The sequence below is a fragment of the Ammospiza caudacuta genome, chromosome 1 (genome assembly GCF_027887145.1).
Source record: "Ammospiza caudacuta isolate bAmmCau1 chromosome 1, bAmmCau1.pri, whole genome shotgun sequence".
NCBI lineage: Eukaryota > Metazoa > Chordata > Aves > Passeriformes > Passerellidae > Ammospiza > Ammospiza caudacuta.
In genome coordinates this window covers 48,570,628-48,593,698 of record NC_080593.1, presented here as the reverse complement: position 1 = coordinate 48,593,698, position 23,071 = coordinate 48,570,628, and the positions used below count along the sequence as shown (strand labels likewise).

The window sequence follows — 23,071 nt, the reverse complement described above, 5'->3', positions numbered from 1 at the left end:
TTTTGACAAAAGATCCAGAACAGGTCCTGTGCTGGAGTAAAACATCATATTTCTTTGGAAATCTGCAGAGTACTGAGCCAACACACAAGAAAAGAAACCCGATTCCTTTGACAGGACTGGGTCTGCAGGAAGAGACAATGTCTTTAATTAGCTGAATTTGTATGATTGCAAAAGTAGTCAGCTTTAGGCAAGAGCTCCTCTTCAAGTCTACAACAGAAGCAGCTTCTTTCAAAGCTGAATGCCAGCTGAGAGGGTTTATTCAGAGTTTAGTTCTTCTGACAAGCTTATTTATTTATTTACTTTAAGCAAAAGTTCTAAGGCTACAAAATTTATATTAAAACTATATATTGCTTTATAGATACAGTGTTTGTTCCACGACAAATCTTTGGAGCTTTCTAAATAAAATTTCAAAAGTCAACATTTTCTGAAAATAACTTTTACATCATTTCTGTAGAATGCTAGGAGAAGACATCTTGTTTTCTGTCTCTCTATGAAGCAACTTCTCAAGAATGAATTATGGTCATGCATACAGGATTTAGTACAGCATCTCACTTTAATAAAGCAAAAGCAATGTGGGCTGCCCAGCATAGTTGCCCATCTCCTTTGGAGAGATGTGGTCTATTTCCTAGGGTTAAGTGTCTACAGACTCTGCAGAGCCCAGAGTTTTAACAGTCATCATAGCTGGTAATCATTTGGGCCACCAGTAAGGGTATCCCTGGTGTCACTTTGTCATTACTCTCAGCATTTCCACCTCCTGTGCTCTTGCCAGTGCAAACTGCTGCCAATATCAAGAATGTCCTTCTTTATACAAGTCACTGATTATGAGGTATTGCAGCAATAAACAAGAGCTGCTACATGGCACCAAGTCTGTGGTAAAAAAAACCCAAACCCAACATTCTTATGAAAAATCATCCCATCAAATTAACAAATGCAGCTCACATACAAAAAAAAGGAGAAGAAGGAGAAACCACATAAATAATTTCAAAATGGCACAGCAATAGAAAGATAGGAAGGACTTCTCCCACAACTTCAAAAGTCCTGTAGGAAAGCGGAGAAGACCTGGCCTGTGTGTGGGGACAGTGAGGTCCCTGATAGATCGGAAGATGGGACAGTGGGACAGGCTGAAGGGCACTCTCTGGCCACACCGGGGCTGTCACAGACTGCTGGACTGGGGCAGGAGGCAAACCCTGCCAGACAGGCCAGGATGGCAGTGGCAGAGGTGATGGGAGCGGGCACGCAATCTCCATGGAAAACAAAACTGAGTCACTGGCCTGGCCTGAAGGATAATTTTAGTGCAGAGGGTGAAACCCAACCCTCTCCTTCAGCATGATATGGGCCGTGATGTAGAGCTGGCAACTCAGCTGCTGCTGTTTCAGGAACGTCAAAGCTGTTTATCAGCTCTGGGCAAGCGTGGGAAAAACCTTGGCGGGGAGCAGGGTGAGCCCAGCAGGTTTTCCTTTCATTTCCTCTCCTTCCCTTTTGCTCATGAGCCCCTTAGCCTGGCGTCATGGAAGGCTGAGCTGAGCCCAATTAATGGTGACAGCTGGGTGCTGAGGGCGTGAGCAACACCCCCGTGCACGGAGTGAGCGCGCAGGGCACAAAGGTGAGCCCAGACAGGTAACACACACACGTAATTTTATTCCACGTTGTAAGGCAGGGGCTGGGAACCCTCCATGACATTGGTGCTACTGCCCCACTGCCTCCAGGCCTCTGAGGGCCCCAGTGGTGGAGGCAGTGATGTCGGCCCAGAGCTATCACAATCAGAAAGGCAAGAGCGGGTGGAAAGCAGAATTACTGTTCTCACCTTGCAGAGTGGGAAAGAAAGGAGTCTGAAGTAGATTCCTATGGATGTAGTGGTGAGAAGATTATTCTTCAGTCTTCAAAGATAGCAGGCAGCTCTCTTTTAAAGGCACACACATTCTTGTAGATAGACATGCAGGTCATCAGTCATGCATTCACACTTGCAATGGGAGCTATTTGTCTTTGTTTCAAACAAAGTATCATACTGCAGCTATGTGCATCATCATTCAGGATGCAGTTTCAGGCTCTGTGCTGAAATAGCCATACCAAACCACACGGGTCTTTACCCTGGAGCATGGTGAATCAAAGCAGTGTTTGGAAATTTCCACTACCATCTTCAGAGCAGCATCTTGTCCTACATTTCTAACAGTTTTCCAGGCCTACTAATTGGATCATAAGTTTTTTCCCTCTCTCCTTATAAAGCAGTAAGTGCTCAGGATTGTTTAAAAAGTTTTCCAAGCTTGCTCCATTTGTTCCTATGCCTAAGTGCAGATGTGATAACTAAATCTGTAAGTGTCTGAGTCCATACCATACATGCAGACTCCTGGAAAGACTGTGATCCCCAGATCTTTATAGTCAGGGACCTCTGTCTATTTGCATTGGATGCTCTTTTGAAAGCTTTATTCATTATAGTTAGGGACTAAGCTACTGATGATCCTGTGATGTGCCTTTCTGTCATGTGGGAATATCCTGCAGTTTGCCTCCAGCATCAGTTTGTGGCCAAGGATGCAGAAGATGCAGGATGTGATACAAAGACCTCTCATCTACTGGTATTTTGTGACAGCAGCAATTGCACATGAGCCAACTCTGGTCTCTCTGTTGGACACCCTGATGTAGTTCAGTGTATGCTGCTCACATATGGCTGGCACTGCTCTTGCCCCTAAGATAGAACTGCTGGCAAAATAAATAGGTCAAGTCCAGCTCAGATCCATCAGGTATGTAGATGCTCAATTCCTACTGAAATAAATGCAAGTGAAGGTTGCAAACACTGTTTGGAAGTGGACTTCACTGATGTTAGGAAGTAAAGGGTGGTGGGCAAAGAGGTATGAGTTTGCAAGGAGTAACTGTAAGTACTAAAACATAACTAACTTCAAGGTGAGAAATACATTGATTTTGTTAATGTCCCAAAATAAGAATGTCATACTGTTTAGAGATTTCTTGACTAAAATTGACTTTGACAATGGATCATTGTATTTCTTCCTATGTTCTTCATGAAAGTTGGCATTCCCTGGTAAATGGCAGCACTTCCATGGCGTGCAGCATGGCTTGAGGCAGCAAAATCTGTCCCTAATACTAGAGTTAAGCAAACTGTTAAAATAGGAACTGAACCAAATGCTCAGATCTCCTCCCCAAACTCAAACTAAACCTTTCTTTGAGGTTCAGGAATGTTTGGTTAACTTTAAATTAAACAATGTTGTTCTTCTACACATCCTGCTTTCAGAGAAGACTCCAAGCAGAAACACAAAAATATGGCAGGCACATCTATGTTTGCACTATTTCTGGCCCAGCTGAAACCAGGAAACACTGGAAATCTCACAAAATCAGCTTTGCCTCACACACTATCCAGCTACCAGGTTCTGTTGCTGTAAGCCCAGAGAATACAATAGAACTCATGTACATACCGTTTTATTATTAATTTTTCACCAAATTACTGTGATAAACAAGTTTCCCAGACTATCAGATATATGAACCCCCCATTTTTATTCAATTGTGGCAGCATACTATACAGCTACCTTATATTCCTTTTATGCTCCTTCTCATTGAGTCACTAGCATAGTTGTTTGAAGACAAGATGTCTCTTGTGGTACATGACAAGCAACCAAAGCACATCATAACAAAGATAACAAACGAGGCATACACATGTTGTGCTTCATATTTGGTTTTGTGGCTAATTCAAAATACGCAATCCTAAATTTTGCTGCTTGATATCTCTTTGACAACTCTCTGTGTTAGATTTGTAGAGCATAAATATGAAGACAACAGCATTGTTTTAGAGGAACATATTTAGCCATATAAAATTGCCCTGCAAGTCAGGGCAAAAATTTTAAAGCACTTTTGTGTACCAGACTTTTGCAAATTTGCAAATTCATATTTAAAGGAACACTTAATGCTATTGCTAGAAACTGTATCACTGTCAGCAAAACATAATACAGACACCCTGATTACCCAGCTATCTGCTCGACCGCAACAAAGCCATCCCAAACGATTCAGTACCACAGCTTCATGCTTGCTAGCCAGATTTATTATATTTTCCAGATTCTAACAGGACACATATTAAGAAATGCATGCTAATCATTGTCCTAATGAGAACAATATGCAGTTAGCATTTAGAGTGTCACACAAAAAATACAGAAGGCGAGTGCAGAATGAATGCACTCTAAATTCAAGGAAACCCAATCCTTCTCTCCACTAGCGTGTTTCAGTGAAATGGCTTGTTCCAAGAGAAAGTTTTAATGAACTAGCTAAATTTTAACCAGTATATATATGTGCTTTCATTAGGCATGGGGCAAAGTAAAATGCCATTTTGACCACAACTGTGAAAGAAAAACAACCACTGTCCCACTTGCTTACGTACAAAAAGCTATGAGTATATAAAGCACTAAAAGCCTGCCCAACATCTCTCCTCTGGAGACACCAAACTCCCCAGTGTTTACATCAGTTTACAGCCAGATGACTTCTGGAGCAAACTACCCAATATGTGTGTGTGAGAGTATCAAAGGTGCATAAGGGATTGGTTTGAATTTTCTAATGCAAAATCTGTGCACACCCTGCACTTTTTTGGTTATGTGGAAAAAATAAGATTGAGATGCTGATGAAACAGCAAATAAAACAGGCATCAATGGATCTGCTCAGATTGTAGTGTCTCGCTGCCACACCGCAAGAGGACATCTGAAATCTGTGCCTCCCATTCCTCCCTCCCATCTCTCCACACAGGTCACAGGCTCTGTCTTTCTCTCCATCCCAACTACCAGGCGCTGTGTGAATGCTAATTCAGCCTTCACTAACTATGCACAAAGAACAGCTTTTCTCTTTTCAAACCTCCCTGGAATTATGAAGGTGTTTCCACACCCTGAGTGAAGACTGTTGAAAGTAGTTACAAAACATTAAAGCTGTTTAGAGTGCAGAACCGTTTAATCCCTTTCCATAGGTTAAAACTGGTGTTGCCTTGAAAAGTGAGTGCTGAAGTAAAATTTGACTGAAAATTGTCTCACCACACCCTACTGGAAAGCCTTCTCCAAAAGGGAGATGCACAAAAAACATTGGCTTACTTCTTTTTGAAGGTATACCTCTCCCTCCTTCCCTTCCATTCACACCATTCTCCCAAGAAACAGAAAAGTATTTTTTGCATGTCAGCAAATGAATAAAGGTACTCCAGTTTCTTTTCAGAAAGAACAAAACTTAGTTCAAAAATTGACTACCAGCTTCCTGAAGAGCAGAAAAAAAACCCCAAAAAAACAACCAAAACAGAACACAAAGCAAAATAAAACCAAAAGAACAAATTTACACAATTTTGATGCGTATAATTTAAAATTATATTTTTCACTTAGGGATGAGGTTTTACACAGGTGATCTTTCCCTTCAAGTCTCTAGAAGTAACAAGAAGGATGACAGCAAAATTTAGCTTTTTCTTCTAGACAGTACCATTTCTGCTGTCTGCCTATGCTTTGTCTTCTTGAAAAAATAATGAAATCTTTGCAAAAGGAAAATCAACATTAAATACATAGTATCTAGAAATATTATCTTAATGGTAACTACATAATACTGCAAGTGCATCACTGAGAAGATTAATGTGATCGAAAGGTATCTTTTGTTTTATACATTTTACTCAGTTATATGCTTATGTTCTCTCTCAAGCGAAAACTTACAAATTCCACAGAGAGCAGTTAGGTTTGAAAAATCAGCTTAGATGTCAACAACTGACTACCAATAACCATCCTCTTGGCTAACACGTGTTTGCCCAGGGCAGCCAGTGTCCATAATCAGCATTCCTCTCTCATCCTCGTCAGCTGGGCTGTCTGGCAGGTGCTGGGTGGGGTGAACACGGAGGGGTCTGCAATGCCCGGGTGGATGTCGAAGAAGCGAGTGGAGGTTGTCACGCTGTAGTTCTTGGTGTAGGTTTCCTGTACTGGGTAACAGTCCTTGACGGTGTAAACGCCGACCCAGGATTCCACTGCAAACAACCAGAAATGTGACTGCTTTAGGTGACCAGACAAGATGAATGGGTCATGATGATGTCCGTCTCTTTTAACTCATTGCTTCTGTTTAACATTGTGTATTCAGATTCCCATTATAATTTAATTTTTTTAAAAATTCCTATTATTTTCAAACACTTCTAGCGGTTCATTATCTCGAGACTACACTCAATGCTGATCTCTTCCAGAATGTGATGCAGCAAATCTGTGTACCTTTTTAAACTTCAGTTTAATTCCACAGTGCGCTAACCTCAGAGGTGTTCCCTTGCTCTATTTCCCTTCTGTTCTCCGTCATCACCTCTACCTTTTCCACTATGCTGTTTAGGCAGTGGCAGTAATACCACTCAAGTGGTGTCCTTTGAATGCCCTTTGCTTTTATCTCTCTTTTATTATTTATCTCCCTTTTTATTATTTTATTTCTGTGATCATTCATTACCCCTTCAATCATAGTCCATCCCATTGTTTTACACATCTTAGATCTCTTGATAGCAGAAACTCACAATGTTAAAATTACCTACTGATCATAAATCAGTTCCTCTGAGGAATGTCTGTAACAAATTTTTCTAGTCCCAAGAACACTTATTTTCTCCCACATAGTAGCAATCACACACACTTATTTTCAGTGCTTTCAGTTTTGTGTCATAGGCTGTAGCACAACCACATTACCAGAAATAAATAAATGGTGACATGAAACACACTTATACTGTATTCAAAGAAAGGATGCCAAGCTAAGCAATATTTGAATATACCTCTTTTGAGGATGCTAATATACCAAAAACATTCTGACCTTAATTAATATGGTTTTGAGTACACAGAAATGGAGGCAACCTTTTACTAAACAAGCCTTCTCTCAGAATTTAGAATAAAAATCATGGTTAAATATGATGCTACCAAAGTAGCCTGTATCTCCCCTAAAACTTTTTTAATTGCAAAAGAAATATAATTTTTACAATTCAAACCAATACTAGCTGAAAGGTAGATAAGTAACTTTCAGACATTATGTTTATGAATGATCATACAGAAAAGCACAGGAGAAACAAAATAATACAGGATAAAAACCACACATTAATTCAATGTATCTGGATATAAAATTCCACAAAAATTCAAAATATCAGATATGGGGAAAAAAAAAGTTATTGGAGTGAGTGATAATTTGCCTCTTGCAGAATACCAGAGGATATATCAACCTAGTTACAGAGGTCTAATGATCTTATCCTTCATTCTCCACTTCATTTGTTCTACTTTTATTCAAGAAAGAAATATTTTCCTCCAGCTAAATGTTCAAGTTCATAACCAGCCTATATATTAGATGTCCATAACCATAAGTATTGTACTAGCTGAATACTCTCATAAATTTCATGGAGGTTTTAAAATTATTTTTATAGTTGTCTAGGTCATCAATAAACCATAGACGAAATTGAAGCCAAAGTGCTAATAAATTTCTGTGCGTTCAAAATCTAGCATACTGTACCTTGGAAAATTCAGCCTCCTTTCTTTTATGATGCAAGTGCTCAGCTGCCAAGTGCAGGACTAAGCCTTGTGAGAAGATATTTCTGACCAGTACAGAGGACAACAAAATTGAATCATATATTAAGGATTTCAATGGCTGCAGAACCAGGTGTAGGACAAACACTGACACCTGCTCTGTTTCTGTTATAGACTCTAGCTTGAGTGTGCCCCTAATTAGAGTACCAATTCTTCTCTAGGTAAATTTTGCATATGGGCTGCCAGATTCAGACACAAAATGATGCTGTTCCATGCCAAACTCTGTATGATACCAAATACAACACAATCAAGTCCTCTGAATATATTTAATCCTGCTGAAATATGAAATTTTCCTAAAAAACTATTGCTATTAAAATGATATTCTGTGCACAGGGCACTTTCATTACTTCTTCCAGAGAACTCTATGGAAATATGGAAACCTGGGATGAAGCATGAATAATTTTATTTTTCCCTGTGCAGCAGAGACATTGATTATTATTAAATAAAACAAAAGCATGCACATACATTTCCTGGCTGGTTTTCTGTCAGACCATTCCTGTACCATAACTTCATCTCCAGGTCCCCCAATGTAGTACTGATCTTCGTAAGTTGAATTGGCAGGAATATCATATGGATCCCAGGGCTCTGTCAGAGCAATCTTCGAGCAAAGCTTTGTAACTTGTTCAATCTGAAACATCACTGCATCTTTGTAGAGCAATATATACTCAAAGAACCTGAAACATTAAGAAAAAGCAATTAATAAACACATATAGTCTTTTTCTATCCCAAGCAAGGAACATTGCTGATATGTAAGCTTGCCTTTGACTTGTCAGCGTAAGAACATTTCCACTTGCATTTAACCTTGCCAAACTTTGAGAAATGCTAACCAGTTGGGCTGAAATTTCCCATGCTAAAAGTTTGTCTCAGCTGATTCTTTCCAAAATAAATAAATCAGGATGAACTGGTTCAGCCATTTCTGAGAACAACAGAACAACTTTTCTGAGAACAACTGAGAGAAAAACATGTTATTATTCCTAGTTTTGTTTTGGTTTTTTTTTTTAAATAACTGTTTCATTAAAAAGCTCCAGTGCCTCCATGTTTTGGAGAAAGGACTTAAAACTTTGGCAGTGGAAAAGTTTTTATTAACAGTTGCCCAGATTTGGCTAAGTTATAAGCCTTTTAAAAAAATCTGTTTGCATAGGTGGTATAGATTCACTTCTGCACGAATACGGTAGAGCCTTCCTGTGTACTGGTTAGATGTAGTATCTGCCATCCTCACAGATGTTTCTCCATGGCACAGACAGCTTAAGTGGGGCATGGGGGTGAAGGGGGAAGTACATGGTCCCAAGTGCAGAACTGAGAGGGTCACCCTCCATAAGGCACAGTTTCTCCCACGACGGAGTGAAAAGAAAAAGCAGAGAGCAAAACAGCAAGGCAGAGATAAGGAGAGGTGTGGAGCTCAATGAGCTTGAGAGGCGAGAAGGTGAAGTCACCAGCATGGATAGTTAATAAGGATTTAATACCAATCTTCTAATGAGTATGAAGTGACCAAGCCAAGCTCTGAGGAGAGATGATAAACATTTATATGGACACTTTTGTGATGGTGGTCACAAGGGTTTTGAGGTGAAGAGAGAGATGAGAATGTTGATTCCATGGTCAGAAGGCTTGGTTTATTATTTTATGATACATATATATATTACATTATGACTATACTAAAAGGAAATAAAAGGAAAAGTTCTCAGAAGGTTAGCTAAGCTAACAGAAAAGAATGAATAACAAAGGAGCTCTCTCCGACTCTGTCCCAGAGAGAGCTCGGTCCTTGATTGGCCACTAATTATACACATCCAACATGGGCCAATCACAGGTGCACCTGTTGCATTCCACAGCAACAGATAACCATTGTTTACATTTGTTGTTGAAACTTCTCAGCTTCAGCAGGAAAAAATCCTAACGAAAGGATTTTAATGAAAAGATGTCTGTGACACACTTTCATCTAGTTTCTTTTTACAGTGGTCTTGTCTACCACCAGTACTGTGACATTGCTTCCATACCCTCAAAAAGGAGGTGGTATGGTCCTTACCTTTTAACTGTGCACAAAGCCAGACAGAAACAGAATATCAAAATTATCAGAAGTATCAGCTGATCTTGAACACTTAGCTGGAAATAGCAGAAATTTAACTTCTCCAGGGTACTTTACACTACCAATCAGATGAGAAGTTGTTCAAAGCATATCTGAAATCATCGTCATGCGTGCTCTGCATCTTTTGCAAAGGACTTAACGGGGTCACTTTCTAAACCCTCCAAAACTCTGCATTCATTATCAGAGACTTCCCTTGAATATCTCAGCGCAAATACTTGGCTACAGGTTACTGTTATGCAGTGACTCTAGAGAAAAGGAAGGGAACAGCTTCATCTTTCCCCATCTGTATTTCCTTTTTTCATTCATGATGCTGCCTCCATTTCCTGCAAAAAAAGAAGGATTAGGTGTCTTTGGACACAGGTATCTTCTGCTTCAAAAATCTGATTCTAGTCCCTAACACTGCTCATCCTGTGCCATCAGAAAGATGGGAAGCCGGTAGAAAACACTGCATAATTAATGCAATTGAAGAGATGCACAAAAGTAAGACCAGATCCTTCTCTATTTCCCAACTCCTGCATGTTTCTCTTTGCAGTCTTCACATTCTTTGGGGAGGATGCAAAGTTTACATAAAATAGGGTCGAAACCAAAACAATTTACAATTTTAATTTTTGCAATGCACAATTGTACCAGACAGCAATAACTTCACCCACCACTGACACTGTGGCATTTAAAGGTTGCATAATAAGAAGTGTCTCAGCATGGTTAAAAGCATCTGAGCAACATTCCCACCACTTCTTGACAGCATCATTTATTCTGCATGCATGTAAACACAGTAAGGCTAAATGGCCTTAGCCAAATTGAACAGTGAAGGAGAATATAAAATGGGACAAGGAAGCTGACATGATGTAAATTGGGGCCCAGCTCTCACCCAAAACCCTGCAAAACATGGAAGGTAGCTTGTCCTGAAACTGGGAACCTCCCCCACACTGACAAGACTCGTGTAAAGAAACTGACAAACTGCAACGCTACATATGACCTTCCCCATGGTAAATCATTCTCCTGCCCATATCTTATAATATTCCTGCCTTTGCCATGACTTTCACCAACCTAAACTTGCCTGTCATTTTCTTAGTCAAAGGCAAGGTTTGCACAGTCATGATGTGCTAATGAAGAATTCAATATCTTTTTAAACTCGTTTCTTACATAAACCCAACCTGAGATCACATATCGACACACAAAACTTTTAGATCACATTTGGTCCAGAGAACATACAAGAACACTAAAATACATTTATTTATGTGTTTTCAAAGAGAGCCTACTGACCCAACTACTCTTCAGCTGGTTGCCCAGCAGCTCCCATAAAAGTGGGATGGGAGATGCCTTACAGAGGAATCTATCACCATGTTTGAGGCATCTGAGTGATAAAACAGTGATTTTGTAAAAGAACACAAAACCCCAATGTATTAGAAAAGCATTAAAAACTAATAGGAATAAAAATAAAACTGTTACATTTTTATTTTAAATCCTCACTTAAACCTTAATTCACACAGAAATTTTACTTGCATATTTAACAATCCCGCAGACAGCAAAAGGGCCATTATGAAACACCGAAGTAAACAAAAATGAGGAAAATCCAAACAAATCAAACTCAGCACTAATAATCTCTCTGACAGCCATTCTGGAGAGTAAGAGGCTCCACCACTGAGATTTTTGGTTCTGGGAGAGGTGGATTGATCATATGTGTAGGAGACACCAGTCCTACACCTTGATGTGCTGCTGGGAAGAACTCTGCCTCTGTGGGGGCAGGCACACGAGAGGAGATCGGCAGAAAACATCGTTCTGCTGACTGTGCATGACAGCCCTGGGTAAGCAGGGGCAAGATTTAACTGTCCTTGATCAACCCAGATGTGCCTCACATCCCAGCTTCATAGAGAATTGCTCTGTGTCCTGGAAATAGCCAGCACAGAAACCTAAGATTACACAGGATCTGAGTTTAACAGCACATGAAAAGTGAATGGTTAAGTTGTTGTTTTATAAAGAGAAGTACTTACCAGCCAAAATTAATAGCAAAATGTACACGAATATAAAAATGATAATAAAAAAAAATTAAAATAAGAAATATTTTCTCTTCTTGTTTTTAACCAGCCAAGTCCTGAGTGTACTGCCTCTATTTGTTTTAGGTGCCTGATATTTTATTGGCTTCTTGAGGGGAAGCACAGAGTCCTGAAAATAGGTCTTGGCAAAGAAACAGGAGAGGAAATTATTTTTAATTAGTTTGTTTTTTCAGAAAAATGTAATGTATTTGCAGCCTGCACTCACTTCTAATATTATTTTTATAATAATTGAATTAAATTGTAATTTCAAAAAAGTCCCAACCTAAAAGGAAGTGCCCCAACTAGGCCTCAAACAGGCACCTTGAAACAGATTTGAAGAAGTCACTTGGACAATTATCCTACTTGCCTGACTGAGATTGTTTCTCTTCCTTTCCTATCCTATTCCACCCTACCCTGCCCTATGCCTCACCCCATTGTACACTATGGGACTCTCTCATGATCCTTAATACTCCCTTTGTCTCTGTCTGAAAATGGATGAATTCCAGCATATAAAGACACACATGTTTTTGCTCCCATGCTTTGAAGAATTTCTTAACTCTGGACCATATCCTGCACAAATAATTCCATTGATTTTGCTGGAAGCAATCATGTCAGATAGGTGGGATACAAGCTGGGTTCAGTACTTTCTTCTCCCAAGCTAAGGAAAGCATTTTTCTGAATAAGAGACCAAGTGAGTTAAATACAAAGCCAGAAACCCACAGAATCACACAATCACAAGGTGTTAAAGATGTACTGCTGTGCATCCAAATACTGTCCCAGCTCTAAGACTCCTCATGAAATCTGGGGACATAGGCAGAGGTCCCTCTCAGGACATAACCCAGGTAACGTAAAGACACACTCCTGGACCCTCACAAAGGCCTGAACTAATAAACTTGTCTTCTGAATAGGTGATTTTTTGCATGTTAATAATGTAATTCATAACAGTGAACTATTTTTCAACATTTCTCAGAAAAAAAAGTCATTAATGTTAAGATCATGCTACCAGATCTTTTTCAGGTGCTCAGTCTGCATCCTATGCTGGGTCCTTCCCAGCCCTGAAGCCTGCTAGCCTGCCCATCACCTAACACATCTGCCTGACTCCCAAGGTTTACTTCTGCACTTCCAAGGGCTTCCCTGTGAGAGCCAAACCAAGAAGAAAGCAGCTGCTTGCTGTCCAACTGCCTTTGTAGTGACTCAGAGGAGCAGAGGTGCTGTTAGTGGCCTGGCCAGACCCATGTGATGTATTCAATAATATCAGACAAGGTCATTTGCTAGAGAGAAGCAAAATAATGGTCTGAGATTGAGACTGGGTAATAAAAACTCTTTCTGTGCTAAATCTGCCTCTGCATAATTTGGCTCTGTGGCTTTGGACAATCAACCTACAGTACCAGAGCCTTAAAATGCTGTTTATTATTCTCCTTTGACTGCTGTAGTATTGGAGAGACACAAATCTGTGATCACAAACCAGTTGTGTGAGGCATTGTGTTAACAAAGAACCAAACCACTAATCCTGCCCCAAAAAAACGCTGAAAAAATGGTAAAACAAACCTTACTGAAAAGGTGTACTGGGGTTTCATGAACCTAGGGCTTTAACCTGTTGATTCAGATTTCCCAGCTGTAGCTATTGTAACCTTAAAACTCTCATTCATGTAATCCAGGACTTATATTACCTAGTAGTATAAAGCTACTGAAAAATGGAAGCAAAATTTTATGCATTATTTGTATCTGAGATTCTGTATTACTCAGCAAGAAACAGTATTTGCTATTTGATATGTCAAACAGAGGTCACTACAATTATTTGCAAGTTAACTTTACTTTGGTGATTAAATGAACACTTGAAGCATGTGTCTGCCTTTGTGGTACTACTTAATTCTTTGCCAGTTCTCTTTGTAAAAAGACACTGTTAAACATTTCAAAAGGAGCTAACCCCACATCTGACTAGAAGAAATTGCCCTACAGATATCCCAAACTGTCTGGTCTAGTGTGCACAGATAGGTACATCCATATATTTAATTCTTGAGGCATCTTGTATCCTCTTGATAAAGTACCTCACAATGTTACCACTCTTTATTACAATTTTTTTTCTGAAAATAGAGTGGGAGAATGGGAACCTTTACTAGAAGTGTGACTACATAACCCCATCTTCTCAGGTCCTCAGATCAAGAATCGTTCAAGGGAACAACGCTGCCAAGCAGACATGCAGACAGTTGATAAACACCCATCAGGTCAAGAACACTCATCTGCTTTTGGAAGGATCTGGCAAGCTCATTTCAAAAGGGACAAGCATTCGTTTTTTAGTATATTTCTGGGAACTCCTTTCCTCTTTCCCATTAAGTTTTCGGTAATTTCAGACTTGTGTTTTTCTTCTGGTATATCAGACCTCAAGAACAACAGTCATTTACCATATTTGATCTCACATGTTTGGCAGTGGTGCAGGACTATGGTATATTGTACAAATACAGGACTGTGCCAATACATGTGACAGTAAATGTAATGTGATATTGTGTAAAAGCAGCATCTTTTAGTCTGACTTAAATCACTCACAGATTGTAAAGGCTCATTTTCAAAAAAACTTTCAAGGAGATCAAGCTCCCTGTACCAGGTATCTAATTAACAAGGTATATGAGGAACTTTGACCACACTACTAGTTTCTGAAGCACAGAGAATTAGCCAATTTAAGTCCTGTTAATAATGCAGTTTGTGTAGAAAGAGAACCTTAAATACAGGAATCAAGAGCTGCAAAGTCAAAGCTACACCAGCTAAAGAATGAGATACTTTTGTGACTTTAATTATGAAACTCAATAAAAAATTATGCAATTTCTTATTATTTTGTTTTCCCATAAATTAGATTAGTTATTTTGGCAAACACTAAGGGAAAATCAGCTCTTCAGCAAGAAGCCTGTTTTCTTTGCTGTCCCTTTTTGGCTATTTGACACTTCTAAATAATCCACAAAGTCAAAGCCCTGAGAACAATGCACTACAATTGAAGTTGAAATTCAGAAAAACAATAAAGCAAGAGGCTACAAGATGCATTGCCCTTAATAGACAGCATCTGTCTGTTTCCATAAGTAACAGTATATTCGTAACTGGAGCCCTCAGTAGGCAACAATGCAGCTCAAAAGGAAAGGAATGGAAGATGTGGCCAGCATACCATAATGCTTTCCAGTGAATCAATGGAATCTCCTCCTAGGGAATATGGTATATAATAGCAGAACCACACAATATCAAAATATACTTGAGGTCAGAGATTATTTTCCTGTTATGGGTTTGTAAAAAAGTCTAGTACAATGACTCTTCCATGAGTAAGTTAATAAAAGTTACTGGAAAATCACAGCAGGGCTTAGAAGAGACCAAAAAGACTGAGGAAGGCCAGGACTCACCTCTCAGTATATACAAACAACCTTAGGAAAGATGAAATAATAAAGAGGGAAATGACAGAGGTACATTAGAATTTATTTATTACATTTCTCACCCTCTTTGTGCTATATGAAGAAGGGAAGTAAATAATTGGAAGAGCTGATGCTCAAAACGGAGACTTGGAAACGCTCTTTTGAGAGTGCAATTATTTTAAGGCTCTCTGTGAGGTTGTAAAGACGTGAGAAATAGGAAACAGAAATTTAGCATGTAAAGAGCCAGAAAAAGCATGGTTACAATGACTGAGAGTATCTCAAAAAAGGAAAAAAACATACTCAAACATAAAAGACGTACCTGTCTTCCTGTTTTTAATTTTACATTTGTAGGCCAGCCAGGAGCCCGCAGCTTATGCCACAAGGGCTGGCGGAACATGGGCAAGGCCAGGAGCAATGGCGGCCAAGCGCCCCTAGCATGTATAAATGCCCCACAGGGAGCAGTAGAGGCCAGGGCAGGCCAACAGGGTGTACTGGATGGGATCCACCCAAGAGTATTGAGGGAGTGCACACAATTGCTCACCGAGACACTTTCCATCATTTCCCAGCAGTCCTGGCTCACTCAGGAGGTCACAGTTGACTGGAAGTTAGCAAATGTGATTTCATCTGCAAGAAGGGCAAGGAGGAGGATAGAGGGAACTACAGGCCTGTCAGCCTGATGTCAGTGCCATGAAAGGTCATGGAGCCGATCACCTTGAGGTGCATTATGCAATATGAGCAAAATTGGGTCCAGCCCTCAGGGGTTTATGAAAGGCAGATCTTCCTCGGCCAACCCAACCTCCTAGGATAAGGTGATCCGTTCAGGGGATGAGGGAAAGGATATTGATGCATTCCTGGGTTTTAGTAAAGTGTTTGACACCATTATCCACAGCATTACCCTGAAGGAACTGGTTACCTGTAGTTTGTATGGGTGCACTGTTCGCTGGGTTCAACACTGTCTGAAAAGCGTGGATCTAAGGGTGGTGGTGAACGGAGTTAAATCCAGCTGGTGACCAGTGATGAGTGGTGTTCCCAAGGGCTCATAACTGAGGCTAGTCCTGTTTAGTATCTTTATCCATGAACTAGATCAAGTGCACCCTCAATAAATCTGTAAATGACATCAAGCTGGGCAGGAGTGCTGTTGATCTGTTGGAGGGTACAATTGCTCTACAGAGGGATCTGGACAGGCTGCATCAATGGGCTGAAGCTAATGGTATAAGGGCAACAAGGGCAAGAGCTGGCTCCTGCACTTGGGTCACAACAACCATAGGGAGCACTTCAGGCTGGGGGAGGAGCGGCTGGAAATCGGCCAAGGGTGTGCTGGCTGTCAGCAAACTGAACATGAGCCAGGAGTGTGCCCAAGAAGGCCAGTGGCATCCTGGTTTGGATCAGCAAGGGTGATCAAGGCAGGGACAGCCCCGCTGCACCCAGCCCGGGTGAGGCTGCACTTAAAACAGTGTTCAGTTCTGGGTCCCTCGCTACAAGGACATTGAGGGGCTGGAGGGTGTCCAGAGAAGGGAAATGGAGCTGCTGAAAGGTCTAGAGCACAAAGCTTATGGGGGGGCAGCTTAGGCATCTGGAGAAAAGGAGGCTCAGGAGGGACCTTATTGCTCTTTACAACTTCCAGAAACGGGGTTGCAGCCAGGTAGGTGCCAGTGTCTTCTCGCAAGGAACAAGTGAGAAGACAAGATAAATTGGCTTGAAGTTGTGCCAGAGGAGGTTTAGATTGGGTATTTGGAAAAATTTCTTCCAGCATCATAACAAACTCAGCAGGGTGGCTGAGTCACCATCCCAGGGGGTATTTAAAAGACCTGAGGATGTAGTGCTTGATTTAGTGGTGGCTTTGTTGTTAATTTAACTCTTGGACTCAATGATCCTAAAAGTAATTTACAACATAAATAACTTAATGATTCTACTTGTCAGATTTATTTGGTTTTCACATCTTTCTCTTAACCAGGGTGTGAGACAGAATATTAAACTGGATGTTAACTCTGCCCCCTATGAAAGTATCTATTTTACACATCAGAAAGGCATAGAAGAATGAAGTTCCTTAACTAAATTAAAATACTCTCCCTTTTTCACATACATATTTAAGAATAAAATAATAATAAAAGAGAAAAAATATTTTTTCAACTAGAACTGGGTACTGCAGCTTCTTACATGTCAACTTCTGTTTAAAAACAGAGAAGGATCTTCATATACCATGAACAGGGATTACATGCATTTCAGGAGCCCTATAATGATCTTCATCGAGATTGTAAATCCCATCAGGCATACACTTGGCCAGTTAGTTGCTTTTCAGTATGCATTCCTGCAGTAAAAGTAATCATGAAGCAGTCTGAGGAACAGATTGCCCTTTGGAACAGATGGGGATGAGGTCCTTATTCTGATAGATCAAACTTTTATTTCATAATGGAATATTCTCTGGAAAATTTGTGAGGATATGTACTTGTACCAGATTGCTATCCCAAGACGTAATGATTTCCACCTTCCATCTGCAATGCTTTCCTTAAGAGGGATGATTCAGGTCTTTCTGATATCTATCCAATATAAAAATATAAAAAGACTGTGACTGTTTTCAAGGGAGTCTGGAAGTCAGGCCAGATAATCAGATGCAACAGTTTGAAAGCTAAGTACTTTTCAACTTTCCAACCTCCATCCAAAGATCTGAGTATGGCTTATTGTTAAATAAACTTTGTGAAAGATGGAGATTCATTTCACTGGAAATACACGCAACATGAAATCATAGCACGGAACTACACTCATCCTCCCCACCTCCAAGGTAAAAATAACTTCATTTCAACCAGAAGTCTTTGCGCAGATCTTTTTCTTCTTCCTTCAGCAGCTATCAATCAAAAGTCATACTGTTAGGTGAGTGCACAAATTAATGACTGGATTCAAGTACAGTGTGTCAGTGTGTTAAAATTCCAGGTGGAACTGACTGAAAGTGTGCAAAATAGAAGAAAAAGAAGGGAATGCCTGTGTGAAAGAAAACATATAGTTAGGGAAGATGTTAATTGCTATATCGTTGTAAAGGAAATGGCATATTGCCATCCTTCCATAGATACCCACTGCGAAGTGTGCAGTGATGATTTAGAAAGGGAAGTTTACAGTTCTGGGTCCATTAGGAGGTCATTTATTCTGCTCTGCTTAGTCCTCACGAGACCAGAATTCTGATGTTGCTCCTGGTTTTGGATGCCTCACTTAAAGGAAGAGATAAACAGATAGGACATAGTTCAGAGAACAGCAAGGGCAGTGGGATGTTTAAGAAACAGGACCTATGAAGAAATTGAGCATGTCTGGTCTGCAACAGCAAGACTGAGGTATGATGATAAGATGGTCAGTATATCAAAGGTAAAAATTAATACCAACTTTTTTCCATGTCACCTGAAGCAAGGAGGGCTTACTTAGGAAATACTCTGAAAATGTCTGTCTTCTTATACTCCAGCTTTTATAAGAGCTGGTAAAAATATCAGGGATCAGGGACAACCGATGTAAAGCTTTTCTCCAGGATGGAGGAACAGGTCATATGGTAACTTGGGGACCTTCCCAGCCTTACATGTAAGTGATTGGAGAATACTGATGGCTGCTGGTCTTTTTTTTTGTAACAGACCAGCTCAATCAATAAATCCTGATATTATAAGACCTGAATTCTTGACACTGTTACCTTCATAAAGATGGTGAACAACCTTTGGGGAAGACTTCCTGAGACCTCTCAAATGCAATAGTGGCACTCTCTGAGGAGTCTCAGCAGAGGGCTCCATCTTATTTCACACAGGGATTTCAGAGATGGTGCCACTCCTGCACATTGGTGACCTTCAGCTCTGTCTTCCTGCACAATTATCTCTAATTACACCATCACACTGTTTTCAGTGCCTGAATGAATTAAAGACAAATAGTGCCTAAAATCAGGACTGGTGAGATAGGTGTCAAATGAAACACATCCAGCATTCACGGGAATAATTAGAAGATTGAACTATCTGTTAAACTTGCTCTTCACAGAACTGTTTTTCTTTGGTCCTCTATTGAGTTATTGTGCTTTTTGTTATGGCAACAACTTTTCCACCTTCGGGGGGGGGTGGGGAGTGGCTTTCAGCAGTCACCACAAGCCTACTGCTCGTAGGAAACCTCCGTAAGCAATAGCCATGATGCAGCACAAGAAACTGGCATGTCCTTAAAAATCAGCTGAGCTGAAAATACCTAAGTAATTAGAAGATGAAAATTCATTTCAAAACCTTTCTCTTCAAGTTATTAGGACCACATCAGTGTGTTTGATACAGAACTATTTCCCAGGTTATCTGTTAGTCCATCACAGAAACAACAGTTGCTGAAGACACTGCAATCAGCTAAAGGAATCATGGTTAAGCACACATTTCTATTTTTAAGAATGTTTATAGCTATTTCAATTTTATTAAACCCCTGACACATTTATTTTTCATTCAAGGACAGTTCTAAGAAGCAGCAGCAAGGAGGGCAAGACCTGTAAATAATATTGGTATAAATATACTACATTGGCACAGCTGAAAGTTTTCCATTACTCGGGAAAAGGTCACTAGACCTATTGAACATGTTTAGACTACCCATGCTGCTTAAAACATGACAAAAATAGCTTTACCATTTAGAATCTGACACAAATACAAACTGAAGTCTTTAGCAGGCTGGTATGTTTACCTAATTTTGGGGTGTTTTCCTGACATGGAGCCCAGTGTCCTACATGCACACAACACAGGGAGCCACAGTTTTCTTTGATCTTTGCCTAATCATATGAATTTAGAACTTTTGTGCATGCTAAAAGTCTTTTCCTTTACCATTCCTATAATCATAACAGACATTAACATAACTCGTTTTAAAAAGAGAAAATGACTTTAAAATTATTTCAAAATTACACACTATCATATTTGCATATTAGAGTTTTTTGCTGTTCTAATTGCATTATTTTATATACTTAATGGGCAGAATTTTCAAAACTGACCAAAGCTTCCTATTTTGGGCATTCAACATGAAGATACTTAAAAAGGGAAAATTTTCAGAGGGATAGCATTTATTATTTTCTAAAATTCAGTCTGTCAGAGTAAACATTGCAAAATGGAGGTGACCAATATTACTAGACACTTTTTTTTGTATTCAAAGACTGCATAAGAAACTCCTGAATTCTCTCTCCAGAGAAGCATATGAGCAGAAATCACTTTCTGCCCATCAGATTTTCTCCCTCATCCCTCATGTTTCCAACTGTCAAGAGACAATTGCTCTTTCCACATCATAGGAGCAGATCCTCATGTAACTGCTGCTGTTTGAAATTTCCATCCATCAGCTATGTAATTAGAGAAAAATATGGCTCAATAACTCCTTCTCCAAAATTATACATGAACCTGACCCAAAGTCTTGTGAAATCAGCCAGAAAAGTTTCACTGATTTTTACAGATGCTACACCAGGTGTTCCATTTACAAGAAAAAATAAGTTGAAAAAAGTTTAAAACCCAGCATGGCTATCAACTTATCTCAAATGGGCAACAAAAGGAGATGCTGAAAAGTAAACATAACATTTTATGCAATCTCACCTACACAAAAATATATTTCCACAAGTTTTACACAACTTTTTCATATTCTGTGCTTTGTGATATTTATTTTTCTTCTCCCTTATAGTGTTCTGGGCCTTGTTTTTAGGCAAAGTAATGAATATCTTTATATCCTTAATTGGAAATACCTAAATTATATGAAACATCTTTTTGTCATAAAAACTCTCCTTTGGGAAGGCTTTTTATGTACTCTCTTGCTACAGCTAAGTGGACAAAAATTCTACAACTCTGAGAGTATGGAGACTCAGAAAAATTAATTTGCTTCTGAGAAAACTTGGGAGCATTTTCATTTATCCCTTTGTTTTCTGGTCTGCTGTATTGTGTGGAGTACTTGATCTCCCACATTTCCTGCATTGCATTAACCATGTAGTTGGACTCATCCAGGGAATAGGAAAGTGGTTTCTGAGGGAGGGAGGTGCTACTGAAGCAACCAGGGGGAGAGAGAATGGAAAAATCTTCTGCACCAGCCAAGCTCATGTTGTTACTGCCTGCCCCAGTGCTCTGCACTGCAGGTGTATCTCAATGGCATTGTACCTGGAGGCTGCTATGATTAAAACTTGATTTCTACATGTGCTACTTCACTACAGACAGCTTGGGCTAATGATTTGAGCTGACTTCATTCCTTATGCTTAATGCTTGTTCATACACTGTACTAAGATCCTGGTAAATATCATATACATATTGTAATGATGAGATGTTCTTTTGCTTTTCATATTTTAAGGGACATTAAAAAAAAAAACTCAAAAACTATCTACAAAAATAATCTATGGAGTTTTGCAGCCTGGAAGTGCATTCACATATTTGGGGGCATGAATCAAGCTTGTAAGGCTGATTTTTTTCCATTCTTTCAGAGGAAGGAAATCCAAAGAACCAAACTGTGTTTCAGACGTGTTAAGACTTCCAAAACACAAGACAGGGGTCCCACTTGACCCACCATGGATCCCTCTACCTGGCTCCAGCTAAGCAGCTGTGGTACCTACATTTTTGAGGCAGTGCCTGGAATATCATCTGACTGTATGTCACTTTGACTTGGCTTGACTATGCTAGCACAACTTAAGTGACAGACTGGGTACTCTGAACATCTCTAGTGACCAATTGTTTTCTTCTTCAGAGGACTAGATGACTTACTTTAGGAATTTAGGAACTTACAATAACCTGGCTATGAGGTATATACCTTGTGAAGTGACCTACTCTTAACACTCAGTGAAACTAACAAAAAATGTGTATGTCAATAAACAAAGAATACACATAAATGTATTGAGACTCAATATCTTCATGCTTACATTTGGTTTAGGGATAGGCAGAGCAGAAGTTAAAAAAATTAGGAACTTTTTATCTTCTGCTGTGTTGAAGCAATTAGGCGGTCTGTCACATTTTCCCTCTTCAATAGCAAAGGGATAAACTTAATGCAATAGGGTGTCTCTGATCTCATACCCTTATCTCCTCTCACTCTCCCTAATTATTTTTTTTCATCTATAAAAAAGCACAGGAAATACCTCACACTTTATCAAAATGTTATCTGAGTTTGTGCATTCCTCTATTCTCTGGAAGAAACAGGATAACAAACCAGTCTGGCTTTGTAAATCCTGTGTGGTTTTGGGCACAGGTACTTAAAATGATACAAGGAAGTGTCCAGATAATCACAGAATCACAGAATGCCTTGGGGTGGAGGAGACCTTAAAGATCATCTAGTTCCAGCCCCCTGCCATGGGCAAGGACATCTTCCACTAGACCAGATTACTCAAAGTCCCCAGGTACTCTCACAGATAAGAAGAAGAAATTAATTTCTTGTACAGAAGATGTAAGTTAACAAATATGGATCTAATAAAATAGTGATACATTAATTTGGAAACTAATTCTACTAAGAATTCCTCAATCTGTACAGAATTCTGCTCTGCAAGTTAGCATCCTCTGAGAATTACCATAACTGCACAGCATGAGTAAACTTTCCAGTGCTGGCTGCCTAAAAGTATGGCAGAATCCTAAGTTTCCTGGCAAGAAAAGTATCTAAATATGATAAAACCACAGTTGCAAATAGTATTAGGAGATACTGAAAGAATGAAAAATGAAATCTTTCTTCATTGTGTTCACTGGGTGGACTCTGGTCTCTATGAATGTTTAAAAACCTTTAGCACTGCCATGCACAAAACTGCCCTTGGAAAATTCTGGGGAAAATCTGGCCATTCCCCCTGAGAAACATTAATTTCTGAAAAGACAGGTATCCATACAAACAGTAGGTCTCCATGCAGACAGACTACTTAAGAAATTTCCAGCTGTTTAGCACCTATACAGGTCTCATACCAGCTTTCCTGTGTACGGTTTCACCAAAATAAATGGCAAGCAAGACACATTTTCAGAAGCCCCAGTATCTACTGAGCCGTCTCATTTTCAGATGAAGTAGCAGCCGTGAATTCCCACAAAGAACTGGCAGAAGGACAGCAAATTAAGGCTTGCTAAG

General features: G+C 39.7%; 1 protein-coding gene across 1 annotated transcript in view; it reads right to left on the bottom strand.

Annotated features, from left to right (window-relative positions):
- Positions 1–3,427: 3,427 nt before the first annotated feature.
- EPDR1 (ependymin related 1) overlaps positions 3,428–23,071 on the bottom strand; it is a 30,925-nt gene continuing 11,281 nt past the window's right edge. The window contains exons 2-3 of the mRNA XM_058807386.1: positions 8,004–8,212; positions 3,428–5,971 (exon numbers count right to left, since the gene is read on the bottom strand). Of these exons, the coding sequence (XP_058663369.1) occupies positions 5,781–5,971; positions 8,004–8,212 (400 nt within the window). The 3' untranslated portion in view covers positions 3,428–5,780. The remainder of the gene's footprint in view (positions 5,972–8,003; positions 8,213–23,071) is intronic.